Source organism: Leuciscus leuciscus (assembly GCF_965113295.1).
Source record: "Leuciscus leuciscus genome assembly, chromosome: 14".
NCBI classification, from domain to species: Eukaryota; Metazoa; Chordata; class Actinopteri; order Cypriniformes; family Leuciscidae; genus Leuciscus; species Leuciscus leuciscus.
Window position 1 is genome coordinate 13331787 of NC_138738.1, and position 18878 is coordinate 13350664.

General features: G+C 36.0%; 1 protein-coding gene across 2 annotated transcripts in view; it reads right to left on the bottom strand.

Annotated features, from left to right (window-relative positions):
- negr1 (neuronal growth regulator 1) overlaps nt 1-18878 on the bottom strand; it is a 134010-nt gene that overhangs the window by 99909 nt on the left and 15223 nt on the right. For both annotated transcript variants that reach the window (XM_082137405.1, XM_082137406.1), the window contains exon 2: nt 7342-7580. In XM_082137405.1, coding sequence (XP_081993531.1) covers nt 7342-7580 — 239 coding nt within the window. The remainder of the gene's footprint in view (nt 1-7341; nt 7581-18878) is intronic.

The window sequence follows — 18878 nt, forward strand, 5'->3', positions numbered from 1 at the left end:
TTCCATTTAATTCATTAACTGTTGCACGATTGTCATGTTTGCCCATTCAACTCTAATTCTTCCTCCTCTCCTCGGCGGGAGGCACTGAGATGGAGCTGCCACAGCTGATGGGGGAGGCATTTTCTGTCTCTCAGCCCCAGAGTGAATAAATAAGCCTCTAATGACGCCACCTTGAATTACTGAAACGCTTACAGCTATTAAAATGCAGAGCTTCCTCTGAATAAAGTGGAGTACATGGCTTGCCTTTCTATAAATTCTGACAGGTTCTCCAGGGCTGACTGTTGCCACCCAATTCCAAGACCCCATTGCTTCACACACTGCCAGCCCACATTCCAATTACAGAGCTGAGGGAAAAGTGGGCTCCTGTCATGATGCAGACTAGCATAGGCAAAGAGCCAATGAGAGACAGGCACAGAAATCAGATGCAGTCTTATCTAGTTGTTGTCTTCTGGCTGAAAAAAATTATGAAAAAAACAAGCTAACACGGATGTATAATAAAATGAACTTGTATGTTATTACTGTTGAAGCCAGCAGAGTTTATGAGTTTTCGCACAAGAGCTTTTAGTTCATTTGGTCAGTGGAAAGACATTTTTTTCATGAACTTATAGTGAACTCTCAGAAAAAAAGCTATAAAAGCTTTTACTGGGGTGGTAAAAGTAATATATGTACAATTTAGGTACTGATATGCACCTTTTATGTACTAATATATGTACGTTTAAGGTACTAATATGCACCCTTTAGGGTACAAAAGGTAAACCTTTTAAAGTTGTTTGGTGTGTGCACATCAAACCATATCAGAGTCTGCCTGAAAAAAGGTATGTTTCCTGTGTACAGTTGGTTTAAATGCAATTGGGTCTTCAGTCTGAAAATCCTGCCATAAATCACTTGACAAAAAAATATATTAGGATTTCAGTTACGAAATGTTAGGAAGGACATTGCATTCACTGCATCAAGCTCACACTGACTTCTCTATAAAGAGACGGTGAGATCAGGAAGGCAGAGGGTCAGTAACAACTTTGAACATAATAATAAACTTCTGTGTCCTGAGCATCCAATGTGATTCACAATGCGGCTCTTTTCCAAAAGCTAGAGAGCTGCCAACATAGGCAGCACTTGAAGAAATCCTAGGCGCAAACCCAATGCTACGGCTGTTCCAAAAGGTAGAAAGCATGATTTTGCTGCCTTCTAGGATAATAATGTAAACCAAAAGAACAAGAAAAGGAAAGAAAAACAGAAGAAATAACCTAATTATAATCCACCGTCACAGGTATTCTTCACAAGAGAATCAACTTCCTAATTGCTCTGAGACAGCGAATATATTCTAAAATATAATTTATGCACTACTGTATGTATTTTTATGCTAACAGTATAATTTTGTTAGCCTAGCAACATGCTAACACCAAATTAGTCTCTTTTTTGTAGTCTTGCTATTTGTATGATGCAGAGTTGCTGCAAATGTAAAGCATTCCAAATCAGTTAGGATGCATCCTTAATAGAAAGCGTAACATGATTTAAAACAGAGTGCATACTGGGAATACTCCTTATGATTCATCCATGCACACACACCCTTACAGGGAATACTGAATATTTTGATCCAGAGACTATATTGTAGTACAAATATGCACATGTATTTTAAATATACTCATGTGGCTGGAAGTGGAAATACGCTACACTTGCAAAACTGCCAGATTTCACATTCATTCATAGCGGTTCCCAATTCCCCATACAACCTGAAGGCTGCTAAAACCAACCAACTTAGATCCCTAATTAGTTGTCATAGACAGAAACAAAACACAAACCCTCTGACAGGCTGCTCAACCCACAGGGATTTCTTCAGTTGGTAATGCCACGGAACGTGAGACAGTGAGGTTGTGCACGACCCAGTACATGAGCTCTCTTGGTACAACGTGTCCATTTGAAGAGTTAATTGAAATGTAGTACTTTGATTAAATGAAATTAGTAAAAAATGATGTATTTCTAATATTCCATTGATATTTCGAAATATTCTCCTCGTCATTTATTTATGTCTCATTTTAGATATTAATACAATATAAAAGGTATACAAGTAACATTCTGACATAGACACACTGCTTTGTTCCCCAGCACACTGTATCATAGGCAAGAGTGCTTACAGTATGAACAGAGATATCAGGGAGAGGAATATTAGGTATTCATGAAAGGATCAACTTTCACATTAAAGACTTTGCAGAGTTGCTGTGAGGTGCAGACTCACTGGTACAGAATCTAAAATGAGGCTTAATATTTCATGACATTTTAGATGAAGTTCAAAACATCTTAACCTAGCTTAACAATGTTCCAGCAAAATTGAGGACTAATGACTGTGATACCAGTGTTGTTTTTTTGCTTGATCAATTCAGAATAATTATATATGCCAATACATACACACAATAATGTTTTAAATTTATATCAGTTATGCTAATAGTTTTTTGCAGTAGTGTCTACATTGGACTAGAGAATTGTGATATTTCACTGGGTCTCTAAAAAATTAAACCACTGGGCCTACTGGCCAGTAGAAAAAATCCTTAGATTTGAGCCTTGCTGGAGAATCTCTATATATGCGCAGTGTTATTAAATGAAAGACAAAATAACTGAAGGAAATATCTATTTGCTAAACTAATTAAGCCAACTAATATCATTCCCATTCTTTTGGTATGGCCAATATTTTAAAACATTTTAAATGCAATGAATGCATTTACATACATAAATGCATTTAATACATTTACATACATACATACATACATACATACATACATACATACATACACACATACACACACACATACATATATACATACATATTAGGGCTGTGTATCAGCAACAATGTCATGATACGATACACAGGCCACGATATACAGTATGATACGGGTCTGCACTAATATAGTTTATTAAACACTACATACTATAGGGCCATTGCAGTTACCCTCTGCATTATGAAGGGCCTCTGCAGCACTGTATAACAATATAGTTAATGGCAATATAGGTAATGTTAACATTGGGCACTTCCCACCAGGTACAATATTCTGATTGTTTTCTTCTTGTTTTTTAAACACATAAATAATAATGTACTCATTCTAATAAATGTATATTGAAATGTACTCATTCTGATAGGCTCACATGATTTCATGTGACACTGAAGACTGGAGTAATGGCTGCTGAAAATTCAGCTTTGCCATCACAGAAATAAATTACATTTTAAAATATATGAATAGAAAACTTTGCATGTGTGTGTGCACGCGCCTTCTTAGCCATAATTATTTTGGGGACAAATCTGTACCCAGAAGTGACCTAAAATGACTAAAACTACTTTCATGGATGTCCTCATTTGTAAAAATAAATAAATACAAGTAAAAAAAATTTTTTTTTGTAAAAATGCAGAAATTTAAATGTCAAAACAGCAGTAGATCAGAAAAAAAAATATATTTGTGTAGCCTTTGAAAAAAGAAAAACTGTTAACTATGCTACTGGATAATGCAGAAGCAAAAATAACAATAATTTCAGTTAAAAATCTTCTGTCCAATAATTATTCCAGTAAATTCCAAACATAGGGGGCGGCAGTGGCTCAGTGGTTCATGTAGATTGTCTACAAACCAAAAGGTTGGTGGTTCAATCCCCGGTTCCACCTGACCAAGTGTCGAGGTGTCCATGAGCAAGACACCTAACCCCAGCTGCTCCCGACGAGCTGGATGGCGCCTTGCATGGCTGACACCGCCGTCGGTGTGTGAATGAGTGAGTGAATGGGTGAATGTGAGGCTATGTAAAGCGCTTTGGTGGCCATAGGTCTGTGAAAGCGCTATATAAATGCAGTCCATTTACCATTTACCATAAGTGTGAACTATTCAGTGGGGGAGGAAGAAATCAAAGAGAATTTAAGTGTAGAACTTCTACACGAATTTTTTTTTTTAATTATCACTGAAGTAACCAATTACAATTGCACCATGTTGAAGGGGTGGGCGATATGATCAAAATCTTACATTACGATAATTTAATGTCACAATAACAATATTTATCTTTTTTTTCTTTAAATACGTTTTTATAATATCAACATTTTTTATACCATTGACATTTTATAAGTCTTGTTACCAATTTCAATATCACAAAGAACTAATACTAGCATAAGTAAAAAATTAAATTAAATAAAAAAGTTTAAAAAAAACTCTCAAGCTTACTGAAGACAAGTAAACTGTCAGTGATAAAATAAGAACAAAGAAACTAATTACCAGCAAAAGGACACCAATCTACAATAGAACAAAGACAAAAATTAAATAGATTTACCTGAAAACTACAAGCACTAGAAATAACTAGAACTACATAAATTGTATAAATTAATCAAAAAAACACTGCAGTCTTTACTGTGTAAATTAAATATACATTTATTCTTATTAAAATGACAAAAGTGATTTAGTCAAGAGCATTGAGAGATTTTCTCATTTTTGTTGTTTGATTAACAGTAATGACACACACGGCAGCAGGTATATTAGGCTGCTGTCACTTTAAGACTACATGGATCCAGTATACTGTTAAAGGTGTGTTTTCTTTCTCAATTGTTTTCATTCACTTAAGACATAAATTACTGTTTACGAGGCTTTTTGCCTAAAAACGAATGCAAATGATAAGCTTTCGTGACTGCACAGCACAGCAACGTCACTTCAGCGTAACCGCGATAGAGACGATAGTCCAAAATCTCTACAAATTTCTTTTGGTTTATCATGCCGACTGGTATATCACCGACCCCTAGTTTGATGTCAGTGACACAATCAAGCCAAGTTGAAGCCACTGATGTAACTGAACATGACAGACCAGTTTGGCAATGTGAAACAGGGAATGGCATTTGAGAGAGGCCACGGAGAGATCATGTTCTCTGAATAACGTCTTAAATTTCAGTCTGTTTGTCTACAAAACTATTGTATGACTTTAGAAGCCCTTGAAATTTAGATCAATCAATATATCATGACTGAACTTCTTCCATATTAGTCATGAACAGTAAAGTCATAGAAACAGTAAAGTCCTTTCTATTCAGTCTTACTGTTGCCGCTATACTGGAAAGTATGCAATGCCAGGCTGCCTTTTTTCTTCTTGATCAATAAACAAAATGGTGGTTGCTGATGACAAGCAGACCATCGCTCCTAATATTTACCTAAGTTAGATATATAGGGTCTATGCGCAGAATAGCAATACATTTTATCTGTCATTCACTAACTGAGCACATCTATAAAACAATAATGTGGTGGTCTCAAACTGCTCTATTTAATGGTGACTCACCAAGGACTTTGACAAATGGTACTGTCTGGTAAACAAGGCTAAGATTTAAGTGGTGGAGAAGATAGGTGATTATTCTCCAAAAAATGTGTGTGGGCTATCCTCATTCGATCCCTACAAAACAAACAAGCACACTCATTCTCTGATGATGCCCAGTATTGACCCGTCGGCTAGAAAGAATGGCCTAGCAAAACTGTTTCGTCCACACAAATGTTCAGGATACATCAAGATAGCTCGAAGAGCCCGCAAGTACAGTCTGTTCAAATTTCCCATAAAGGACAAATAAGACATTTTAATCGCATTACGTACGATTTGGGGTTCCAGGATTTGTGCCACTGTAAGAGTCAATCTAGCAATTTCATTTTTGATACAATTCTGCAGGAGATTAAATTTACCACTCACCGATTCCTATTACAAGATTGCTGTTCATCATGTGTTTCCTGTCGTTTCTCCTCTCTCTCTTTAGTTTTTGTCGTAACCCCAACAGTGCTTGTATATTTTCTTAGCAGTACTTATTAATTATCCTAGATCATGCAGAGATACATGCAAGTAATGTATTCTAAGGACAAAAGATCCATCATGATCATGAAACAGCCCTCGGCTAAGAGAGTGAAAAAGAAGGACATTCATTTTGTTGATTATAATTACACAGAAGAGACTCAGTGATGGGCTACAGGTTACAGCCTCTAACTACACATCTTCAGATATGAATGGTCTGTATTAGTTTGCTTTATCTCAAAGAGGGTTAGGGTCCTTACAGTGATCTTTCTCTAGTTAATTATAGACAGTGGACTTAGAAAACAGTGCGCATAGAAAATAAGCATATTTGCCGCTGCTGAGAGTCAGCACCTCCTACTGAGGTGTCAACCATAAACACCAAGTTTACTTTGCCGGAGAAACACACAATAACAGCCTACCAGAGAATTTAGACTTATTCATCATGCAACTATCTCCTAATGACTGGAATGTGAGGGGAAGCCAATAAACAAAGCAGCTATCTATACAACAGCTCAAAAGAATAATTCAATATTTGTAAAAATGGATATCATATTTATATGCCTAAATATGAACTTCTTTATAAAGCTAAAATTGTAATCAATTTAAATGAGCTAAAAAAAAAAAAATGAAAGAGTTGGAACAGATAGTAAAGGAAAAGCAGCCAACATGGGAACCAGCACACATGGGAACTCCTTCAATAGAAATTAAAAAGCATCCCAGGTGGCACCTCATGAAAATTCTGTCATTATTTACTCACCTTCAAGTTGTTCCAAACCTGTATAAATGGATTTCTTTTGCTGAACACAAAAGAATATATTTTGTAGAATATGGGTAACCAAACAGTTGATGGGCTCGATTGGTCTCCCATTTTCTCCCTATTTTTTTCAGCATAAATTTGGACCATAAATGGAGCCACTCCTCTAAAGACAGTCTAATTTACTTTTGACTTATTTGCCCAACGTTAAAAAGAAAATTCATCAATACATATAAAAATTAACAATCAAACCCCATAAAATATATATTTAGATCCACTTGAATTTGGCAGTATTTAATCATGTTTTTACGAAACATAAAATCTCATACTATATCCTACACTCCAACTGCTATCTATAGCCTATAGGCTATTTTTTTAAAAGGGGAACACACATGTAGAACTAGAATCCCAATTTACATAATGAAATGTAAAAGGTTTTCACCAACGTTTGATGATTTCATAGTCATTAGTAACACATTCATTCCATATTTTCAGTAAGACTGCAAACATACATGTATGAAAAACGACTCTAAGCTTTAATTAAAATTTTGTTTGACATTTTGGGCCCTTTGAAGTCAAAATATACTTTCATGAATATGGATGCAAGTTCAACACAAATGTATCGATTATTTTAATAAATATAGTCAGCAAAGAGGAAAAATATTGTTAATGCAATGCAGTTCAAAGCCACCCTCACCCCTAAAAACCAAACTAGTTTAGTAATACATCGCTAAAGTAGTTATTTACCAATGAAAAACATGGCAAACCATAATAAAAAAAGTAGTTGATATGAAATCTGATGAAACACTCACCTTTTACAATTAACTGAATGAGCTTTGGGCGTAGGTTACGTTCACTCTGTATCGAGCAGGTGTACAAGCCCTCGTCCGTTACATCCACTTTCTGTATCTGTAAGCTGTATTCATGTTTATCCCCCACATTCGATACGATGGACACACGAGGATCCCCTGACCACTTGTCATTCCCTGCGTAAATGATACTGGAACGGTTCAACCATGCTCCTTTTGAGATCCCATCCAACAGGTAGCATCTGAAATCAGAATGAAGGCAGACATTTCAAAACTAAGGACCTGGACGACAGATATTACAACATCAGCCAGATCATTTCCATAATGACCAACTCAATGTACCGAGAGCAGCGCAAATTAGAGTCTGGTTTAAGACTGGTTTAAATAATGGGCGCAAATACCAGTATATTGACTAGCAGAAATTCACAAACCTTAATAAATCACCTTGCATTATTCATTTAAAAACTCTCCTCCCATAAATTTTGCGTCTGAAAGGGAAACTCCTACAAATAGCCTACATATGCAATAATGTCAGCCGTAAAAATAACTGTGTCCACGCCTTTTTAGCGCTAGTTTTTCACTGCGTATCTTTAGTAAATCCTGTCAGTAGTTTTTAAACGCCAAAAGAGGGTTTGCACTGGAGCAAGCTGTTAGTAATTCTGCCTCTATGAATGAAATTGCAGATTTACACAGAACATATTGACCAAGAACATGATTTACTAGCTGAAGACTGTTTCCATTTTTGCAAAACACAATGCGTCTTTCCACGCGGAACACTCCAAACTGACTAGGATAAAAAAATAAAAAATAAAAAAAGTATTTTATTTTAGACAGTGGGAAAAGTCATTCTGACTGTTTAATAAATACCATGTGCAATTCATACAAACGACATCAGTCCCTGGTGTGCACAAAAGAAACTGTCAAAAACAACAACAACAAAATAACTATTTAATATTTAAGCAGTAGCTCCCAGCTGGTGGGTCGAGACCCAAAAATGGGTCACACGTCTGTTCTAAAAAACACAAAACAATGTTAAATGCAAACTAAAATGCAACTAAGTGTATAATCATCCATTTAGGAGAGCAAATTAAATAGGCTTATCAACTTTTTAAAGGAAGGAGAAAGTGGTTCCCATATCTTTTGCTGTTGATGTCAAAAGCCACGCAGCCCAATTAAAACCAACAGTATTTTGGTGCAAATCCAACTGTCACTTCGTAGAAGCCACATTATGCAGATCCTAACATGGACAGGTTGCAAGACATTCCTTCTTCCTCAAAAAACATGTTTTTGTTTTGTAATTTCAAGGTCATCCTGTTTTGTTTTTGATTCTGGATTTCTATCTTCTGTATATGTTTAAACATTTTCAAATTGACAGTTCTGATTTCAAAACACAACACACACATATTTAATGTTTTTAAATCGCAAGTAATTTCCATATTCCATGGCAGTATTATCAGGCTATTTTCATGTTGGGGAGATACACTATTTAAGATTGTAGAAAAAAATTGTGAAGAAAGTCAGTCACACAGGTTTGGAAAGACATGAGAGTAAATTATGACAATTCTTTGTCATAATTGAGGAGTGGGGGAGGAAGGGGGACCTATCCTTTTAACATCATCTTATGTTGTACGTTATTTTACTGTTATCCTAAACCTGAACAGAGATTGGTATGCAAAATTTAACCCAAAACTTTAAATTCTGCCATAATTACTCGCCCTCATTCATTTAAACATGACATCTTCAAATTGACAGTCCTGTCCTTGAAACACAAGACTTCGAAAACGTAAACCAAACAAACAAAAAAAGATGCAGCTTGGAACTTTAATCTGGTAGCACGTCTAACATATTTGTTGTTTGTCAGCAGCAGTGATGAGAGTTATTCACACAGGATACTCTTGAGGTTACAGGTGAGATGGGAGTCAACATATCCGTCAGTACCTTGAGGGGCTCAGCTAACTTCCTCGAAGTTGAATGGATATTTCTCAAATGTGATGGACATGTTCCCATGCCACAAAAAAAAAGAAAAAAAAAAAAGGCTGATGTTATGAAACGGGATTTAACTTTTGTTTTACTAGGGCTTGTTAAAAAGTGTACACACAATGATAAGACAAGATTTAAAATGACACAGTTGAGTTACCATTATGCATGAGAAAAGCCCACTGGAGAATGTGATTTAGAGCAGATCTTATTAAAAAATGTATTGCTGCTTCTAGAATACAGCCTCCTAAATTAAAAACATTTCATAATGTCAAATTGCAAACTGTGTACAGCATCATAAATCCAATAAAAGTAACAACTAAAACATTAATTGTTGCTTTTATTAGTACCATTAGTACCATCTTAAATCTGAAATGTATGAAAAACCATCTAAAATATTAGTGATCATATTTTGCCCAGAGCTTATGCTTGCCACATCCCTGAATTTCAATGACAGATAATAGGGTATAACTTATGTAGGCTTAGATTCATAAGCATAACTAATTAATTTCAATACAGATGATATAGCCTTCACATTAGCATTAATGTCATAATAGATATGAGACACTGCAACAGTTTTTACACTTAAATAAATAATTATCCAAATAAATAAAAACTTGTGCTAAATGAGCATGCATACAGTATATAGCCATAACTTCACATTAAGTGTTCAACCAAGCATGCACATCTACAAGTGACTGCAGAACATGGAATAACACGTCTTAAGCACATTCCTAGGGTCTGGAAAATGTCAATGCTCAACTTGTTCTTACAAAAGCCATAATTCTTCTTCTTCTGGAATCCCCCTGCAGTCAATAATTATATCCCTTAAAACTCATCTTTGATCATCAAAATGACATATTTAAATATCTTTTTCCTGTGAAAATAATTTCTCCATGCCTTTAAATAGCTTGAATGTAACTCTACTACACCCTTTCTACATTTAGCATGCACGGAACCATTAATATGCAAATTAGTCCCGCCTCCAATCAATCACACCAGCTCAGACTACCTGATCCACTCGGTCAACTGTAGTAAACGCTACACATAGCAAGTGGAAATACTGGTTTAATTCAGCCATATATGTTTGAAAAGGAAACATGATTTAGAAGAAGAAATGGAAGAGTGAATTATAAACTGTCATCTACAAATCGATGTATCAGAATGGTAATGCATTTTATGTATCGCTCTCTACAATGTCGGACACATAATGGTAATTAATATGATTAGCCTTTGGCTTGACTACGTAATCAAACAGCTAATTACGTGTTGCTAATGTTACATGTTCCTTTCGCCACCTCAAAGTCAGACAACTGCCTTCTAAATATCAGCATCCTTAGAAACGCTTTGAACATTAAGAAAGTCTGTGACATCATATACATAATTCACCAGCTATATTGCTATATGTACCCGATTTTTCCAGTCCCTTCTTAAAGGTGTTCTTGTGCTCACTGTGGAAAAGCCCCGCCCCACACGTTGTCGGTACTGGTTACATGTCTGTGATGGTAGGAAACGGGTGGTTCCAAACTGCGTTTTTGAGACTGACTTCAATACACTGCAGTTTTCAGAAGAAAATACTAAGAAATGGTTTGACTGTTGAATTTGCACATAAAGCATATTAAAAACACCACATAGACATATAAACAACATTAAAAACTTGATTTTCACCACAGGGGCTTTTAACATCTTATGTAATTTCCATATTTCATGCCAGTATTATCAGATTATTTTCATGTTATTTCGCTATTATTTGAGATATTACAAAAACATTTTGAAGAAAGAAAGTCACAAGGGTTTTGATTGACATGATTTTAACATCTTATGTAATTTCCATATTTCATGCCAGTATTATCAGACTATTTTCATGTTATTTCGCTACTATTTGAGATATTACAAAAAAAATTTGTAAGAAAGTTACAAGGGTTTTGATAGACATGAAGCCGAGTAAATAATGACAATTTTGAATTTCCTAGTAGTGTACTATCCCTTTAAGAGTGTGATTTGCAATGTTAGATCATGTGATGGATTTTTTAATTAATCAACTTTAATTAATAAACTAACATTTGTTTTTCTTGCAGGAACGACATTCATATGCTTTTAAATGTTTCCAAACTCTTTGGGGAAAACTTGTGACTTTGATTGCGTGTGTGTGTGTGTGTGTAAATAACAAATAGGGGAAGTGAAACTAGATGACTAGTTCTCAAACCTTGTGATAAGTAATCACAAAAACAGAGTTTGCTAGTGCCAGTGACAGAGGGAAAAGGTTGGGGCTTTTGAACCAATCATATTGAAGGTGACATGTTATTCTTATTTGTTTTCTCGATTCTATAAAAACTGTTGTATCCGTGTTTTCTGGTGGGATTCTCAATGGAATTTGTCTGAGATCCTCCGGCCTTGCTTCTTGGGAGAGATTCCCTGAGAACTGCTCGGGAAGATCTCCCGGCCGTGATTAAAGCATTTGAAGGACATTTGCTTAAGTCTGTTTGTCGATTATTCCTGCGCAGGAAGTAAGCTAGTTTAGGGGAGCAAGTTAGTTAGAGTAAGACTCGGCCAGTTGTCGACTGAAGACACAAGAGCTAGAGTATAAAGGTTAGGCTAGTTGCACGTGGCCGCCATTTTGGATTTCAGATCAGCGAGTGTGTGCTTAGACACTTCCGGTTTCGCATTACGCCCGGTGCAGGGAGCCGGAGAAAGACGAAAATTATCTTTTATAGTTGTTTATAGAATCAATTATCACTTAAAATACTACTAAGATCCATATTACTATCACACGAGCCAATGGCAATTAAATGCACGGATGCATAGTCAGATTAATGAATGAAATACAACTGTTCACGAACAGAAGATTGTATTTGACTCATGCTGCATACACATACGCAATGACAATTACGCCTACTGTAAATATAGAGTTACAACTACGATTAGTACGATTAGATACGAGTGGTTTGCATAAAATGCACCGTGATCATTCACGTTTGCCCTGTGATAGGCTACAATTTATCTCCATAAATACTATTTTCTCAATTCTGCGCATATATTTTTCTGCGATCAATATTATCATCACATATTTACATTTTTAACTGTAGGTACCACAAACAATTTAATATAGATAAGTTTGTGTATATTTTACACGTAGTACAATACTGTGCTGCTTATAAACACCAGACAGATAATGATTTATGAAACAGATCTTTACTCATCTCACTTGCACAAAATAAATGCAGTAATAGAAAGCATATAAACGCACAGGTGAAATACACTGAAAATTATTTGCATTTAAAAATTTGGTCGGGTTGAAGTCATCCCTCCGGATCTTCTGTATCCACTCAGCCCGTAATGCAGCGTCAACGGGGAGTGCATGAAAGCTGACTTCTCTGTTGTAACGTGACGAAATGGTACATAACGGCACACAACGATGAAGTGCTGAGGCTGTCACCCTCTGAAAGGCAAGTCACCTCTCTTAAATCCTAAAAACACTCATTGTGAAAAAATATCTCTGTGGTAATGGAACTCGGTCGCTGTTGTCTCTCGCTCCTCTCGCTGTCTCCCGCTCTCGCTGTCAGATCACCGGAAGTTTTCACCGGAAGTACTGGCCCACACACTCAAGTTCGAACGTCAACGGTCACCATATTGTGCACGGAGCGAATTGGGTGTCGATTAGTAGACGCCCCAGTTTAAGGAATTGGGTGTCGATTTGGAGACGCCCCAGATAAAGGTATTGGTTTTGATTTGGAGACGCCTCAGTTAATAAGCTTAATTGGGTGTCGATTTGGAGACGCCCCAGATAGTTAGGTTTAGGGAAAAATCTACCACAATCACTTATAAATTATTTGATAAAAACTGTCTGATTATTTGGTAAAAACTAAACTCTTTGATCTTCTTAAGCTCCTCAGGCAGACTCCCTACATCCCTGACAGTGAAGGTTTCATCACCAATTCTAACCCCTGAAAAAGCAGGATGACTGGTGTTAAAGCACCGCAAAGATCTACTCGGACAAAGCCCACCATACCTCCACACAAAGGTGTAAGTAGTTCCCACTGAGGTGTAGGATACTGTGAAGGAAAGAGTACGGACCTCCATGTGTGCTATATTTCCTTTGTGCCACCTGAAAGAAACAAGTGGAAGAGGTTCAAAGGCGATTTCATGCACCTACTAGCATGTGTTAGCCTAGTCTTTGAACCTTGGGACTTCTGTGTGTGTGCACACTATAACTCACTAGGGGCTAGCTAGTTTGGTTTGTAGTAAAATAATTAAAATAAATAATTAAAGATTATTTTATCTTACAATACTTTAACTTGAACTTGAAAAATGCAGTAAACACTCAATAATAAAACAGAATGAGATTATTTAGCTTCTTATGGGTTGAACGGGTTCAAATAATGTTACTGTTATTGTTACATATAATGTGAATTGTGCTTCTAATGCTTAAAAAATATAGGCCTAATGTGATATTAAAGTACAGAAATACCAGCACAACTATATTGATTTAATGGAAATGCAGAAGGAAGCCTTTTAACTAAAAGATAATAAACCATATGCTCACTATAACTTTCATTAACAATTCATGGCTAATTTTAGCCAAGGTTTGGCCTGGTTTTACATTTGTGATATGTATATGATATATTTTAGACCTGGATTTAAAAAAAAATTTTTTGACATCTTACCTTCCATGTAGAAAACTTACTTTGACATGCAAAGTAGATTGTATCATGAAAAAAACCTCAATTAAAATATATATTTTTTCATGAATATCTCTCAATCACAGGCAGCTGTCTATGTAAAAATGCCAGCTTACCCACTGTCGCATCTTACCCCACTCTCCTCTATCCCAAAACCACTGCAGCCCTATATATTTTGCATCCAGATTTGTATTTCCAGGCCAATTCGCATTGTTACTAATTTAAATAAGCATGTGCTCTCAAAGTCTCAAAACAGCAGAGAGAAGAGACTGTAATCAAGTCATGTTTGTTCCTCCTCTCTCCCTGAAATTTCCCTTAATCATCCTTATTCATCCCTTCAAAGCATTGCTCTATGAAGCTCATAAGGGCAAACCTCTTCACTGGTGGGATTTTTCATCTCATGATCTCTTCAAAATCCACAGAGGCTTTACACATTGTGAAACACTGATTAGGTCTTCATCTGGTTTATTCTGATTCAAAACATGCTTTCTGAAAAGCAGATTCATGAGGCCTTTGTCTTTTTTTGGCTTGAAGTGCACGTTTTCGGATTTGACGCATCTAAAGAATCGTGCCAACATAAGTTACACACACTGATATCCTTTAAACACTGACTACGTTGAGCTCCACCAATTACAGTTGCTTTTACAGTACAGGGTGTTTTCTGTAATCTAAACTGGATTTTGTTTTCATTTCAGATTGACCCAGATTTTTTTTTTTGTTCTTCTGATCCCTCTTTCCAGCTGAATGATTCACTTAAGGTATGTTTCCTGGCAAAGCCTTTGAGATAGATTCCATTAAGGTTTAAAGAACTCTGAACACACGGTGTGTTTATTTAAGAAAGATGTGCATTTTATAAAAAAAATAAATGCGTTTACCAGAATAAATGTGTTTATTTTCCTTCTCCCTTCTACCATTCAAAGGTTTGGGGTCAGTCATTTATTTTTTTAGATAAATTAATCATTTTATTCAGCAAAGATGCATTAAATTGATCAAACGTGACAGTAAAGACATTTATAATGTTATATGTTATTTCAAATAATCCTGGAAAAAAAACGTTTTATACAGTTTGCACAAAAAGTTGTTTTATATTCTATCCCCTATAACCCTACCCCTAAACACAACCCTCAGAGAAAACTTTCTACATTTGTACATTTTCAAAAAACATAATTTAGTATGATTTATAAGTTGTTTTCCCCATAGGGACCAAAACATGTCCCCACAAGGTCAAAAATTACTAGTAGCTAGTAATATTATATTTGTGGGCACGCGCACACACACACACACACACACACACACACACACACACACACACACACACACACACACACACACACACACACACACACACACACACACACACACACACACACACACACACATATTGTGGAAGCATTCAGGAGTGAAATGCCTCAAACTAAACCACAAACTCAGTGATATTCTTCCTTCTTCAAAGTGGAACAATTCAAGCCAGCAGGCACACATCCAGGCTAGTTTGGGAGTGGGAATAGGGAACAGAGTTTTGGGAGGGAAAAAGCTGAAAACGCACCTTCCAGCCATATCTGTGTTCGCTACGCTAGTTTCATATGGTGGCTGCAGCTAGCTAGCAGACAGTATTTGAAGCATGTTATTTTTCCCTGCTGATCATGATGATGTTAGGCGAAATGAGAAGTCGTTTCAGAGACGAAGCATGTTATTACGTTTTGTTTAAAGATTACAAAGACATGCACAGATGAATCGGCCACAATAAGAGCAGGAACAAGTAAGGGTCAATTTTGAAAATACCTACATACCATGAGAATCGCATCACTAGAGCAATTTGTATTACAAGAGGCATTTAGATCAAACATCACAGGGATTCAAGCACAGAATGTCACTGGGATTGCAGCATCCTCCTCAAACCCCAAAGGAGGATTTCCCCCCCCACACACACACACACTATTTGTGTCTTTTTTTTCTTTCATAAGACATATGTGCCTGCCTGTTGTTGACCCCACTGTTGATTTTGCGTGTGCCAAAGAGCTAAAGCAAGAGAGGTACTCTTTTGTGAAGACCAAGGATTAAAATAAGATTAAGTTGATCCCAGCCAACAAATCTTGTCTCACAATGTGCCACAAGTTCTCAACACCAGATTAAATGTCAAAGCCAAGCTATAATATTGTCTGTAATGTGTTGAAAACCACCTGGCAACATTCCCATAAGTGCCCTTAGCAATGAGAAATGATGATAATTACATCTGGATGTACGTGGACATGGAAACAGAGGCTATTGGCTGCCAAATGCCAAACAATGGCCAAAACTAATGAAGATCACTGAATGTGGAGAAGCTATTAAAATGCTGCCTAAGTGCACATAGGCTCTCATTTCTAAAGGACAGAGTTCTTTTTATGCAGTTTTAATAAATGAAGTAAAATGCACATTATATTGCAGCTAACTACCATTTACCTCTACCTCCCTCACTCACATACACATACTTTCACATGCATGCACAATATTATCTCAACATCTGCTATTTCAAATGAACACTGTATCTCCTGTGTCAAAATTACCCATTCAAAACCGGCAAAAATACATCAAGTAATCCACTAGGGATCTCAGCCTCCCCTAGCCATCTGTGCTCCAGTCCAAACCATCAGACAGCTAATAGTTATGGTTATTACGGTGTTACCTCTCAAAGGACGAATTTAAAGTTTCCATTTGGATTTACATCATGTTCAGATTCCACTCACCTAACAAGCTTTTGCAAGATAATAACAATATTCTCCTGTCAACGTGATTTGTTCTGAATATGTCTTTACTCTGTTTGACTTGTGTATTTTGTGTTTTATTCATTTTACATTAAAGTCAGGGAGCAGAGCATTATGGTGAGCCATATTTTCATTAAATCTAAAATTTGCCGAAATCCTATATCATCAATCATCAATTATGTCACATTTTCTCAATAAATCATTTATTGCTATTTGCCTAAAGGCATTTTGGCTGAGTTTGGTTTTATGCAAGACAAGTTCATCGCTCCAATTACTATTAATTTCATGGTGAGATCCTGTTCTCTCTCTAACAAAAAAAAAACAAAACAAAAAAAACTGTAATAATTAAGGCTGGCCGGAGTATTGTATATTTTTGTGCTAAATATAACATTTTGCAAGTCATTTCAATTATGCAGTACCTTTTGAACTTTCAAAAAACAAGAGAAGAAAATATGCTTGTGTACTATTTTAAGAAAGAAGTTAAACTTTATCAATTAAACTTTAACAGTATTAATTATAGCTTGATTAATAGAAAATGAAAGTAAATTAACAGGATGCATAAAAGGATATAAAAAGCATAATTTTCTTTTTTTTAAAGTAGCCAAACTAAATGTAACAGAAATCATGAAATCCAACAATTTTTTTTAAAATAAACGGACAAAAAGTTTTGGGTTTGTATATATATTAAGACACAGGCTTATTTAATTGGGCCATAATGTACTGCCAACCTTATTATAAATATAGCAATGATTTTAATGCACTTTTAATCTGGCCATTATGTTTCCTAAAGAGTGTTATTCGATTCGTTTCTCAAACCTTCCTTGTGACTTGTGATGGAAGCATAACTGCAGATAGTGCAGAGATGTTTTGTTTTTTATATAGTGTCAATGTAGTAGTAAACTGACTGAATGTGACATTTTTCATGTTTTAAAATGTTTTAGCAATAGACAGCAATTACTACTTACTACCAATAATTATTGGAGCATATGAAATAATTGTAACTTTTCCCTGTGTTTACTACAAACATGCATTGACATTATCTAGATTTTTAAAACATTCTGAATCTATTTGGCAAAAAAAGCTGTTTGGTCAAAATTACGACTGAAAAAAAAAATCATTTTAAGCACAGATTGGCAACAGAATCACCATTGGCTAGTAAAATGAGGATTATGCATAGTAAAACTAGGCATTGTAAGCTCCATATATGGTTATTTCGGGGAGGAGACGGGGTTGAGATGCATGTATGCACAATCTTCAGCTGACTGGTTGCGCAGGTTCTGGCGTGCACAGGATTTTATAAATCTGAAAACTGTTGTGCGTATGCAAAATATAGCTTTTGTGTGTACGCTCACACTTTTTAAATGAACTATGGAAAGTTTTATACATGAGGCCCCTGGACTCAAATTACACGTAATTCTGGTCAGATTTACAGATAGGTCTATATTCATCCACTTCTTCCCAAACACATGAAAGTGGCTGGTGAACTGAGAGAAGACCAGTGTAAACTTTATAGTTACCTACACAATGTTGCATGGCTTGAATAAAACTGTCAAATTATGTTTGAAATTTTATTTTGATTATTGCTTCCATCGACATCAGAAGACATGGAGAAGATCGCCCAACACACTAGAGAGAGAGCATTTTGGGCTGGTGTTGGTGCTCATTCAATGTTTCTGTTAAAAAGACTAACAATAATTCTGAAATAAGAGTCTGATAGGCTGCTGGACTCATGAATATTAATATTAATTGCTAAAATCAAAACATGGACATGTTTAATAAGCGGGGAATGGGGTTACCACACTAATCCCGCACACTGCATTGATTTCATCGGCAATAGTGCACAGTAAAGATGCAACCAAAGCCACTTTAAGGCAAGTCTGCGAGGTTAGCAAAAAAAAAGAAGAAGCATAACGCCTTTTAACGCTGCAGGGAAGGAGACCAGTGGCCGTTTTTTGAGGAAATAGCTTATTTAAAAGGGTCCTATTATGGTTTTTCCACTTTTTCAGCTTTAGTTAGCTGATGTTGCTGTTTGGGCATAAAAAACATCTGCAAGGTTACAAAGCTCAAAGTCCATTCCAAAGGGAGATATTCTCTTTAACAGAAAACATTTTTCAAAAACTAGGCCTACAACAAATGGCTC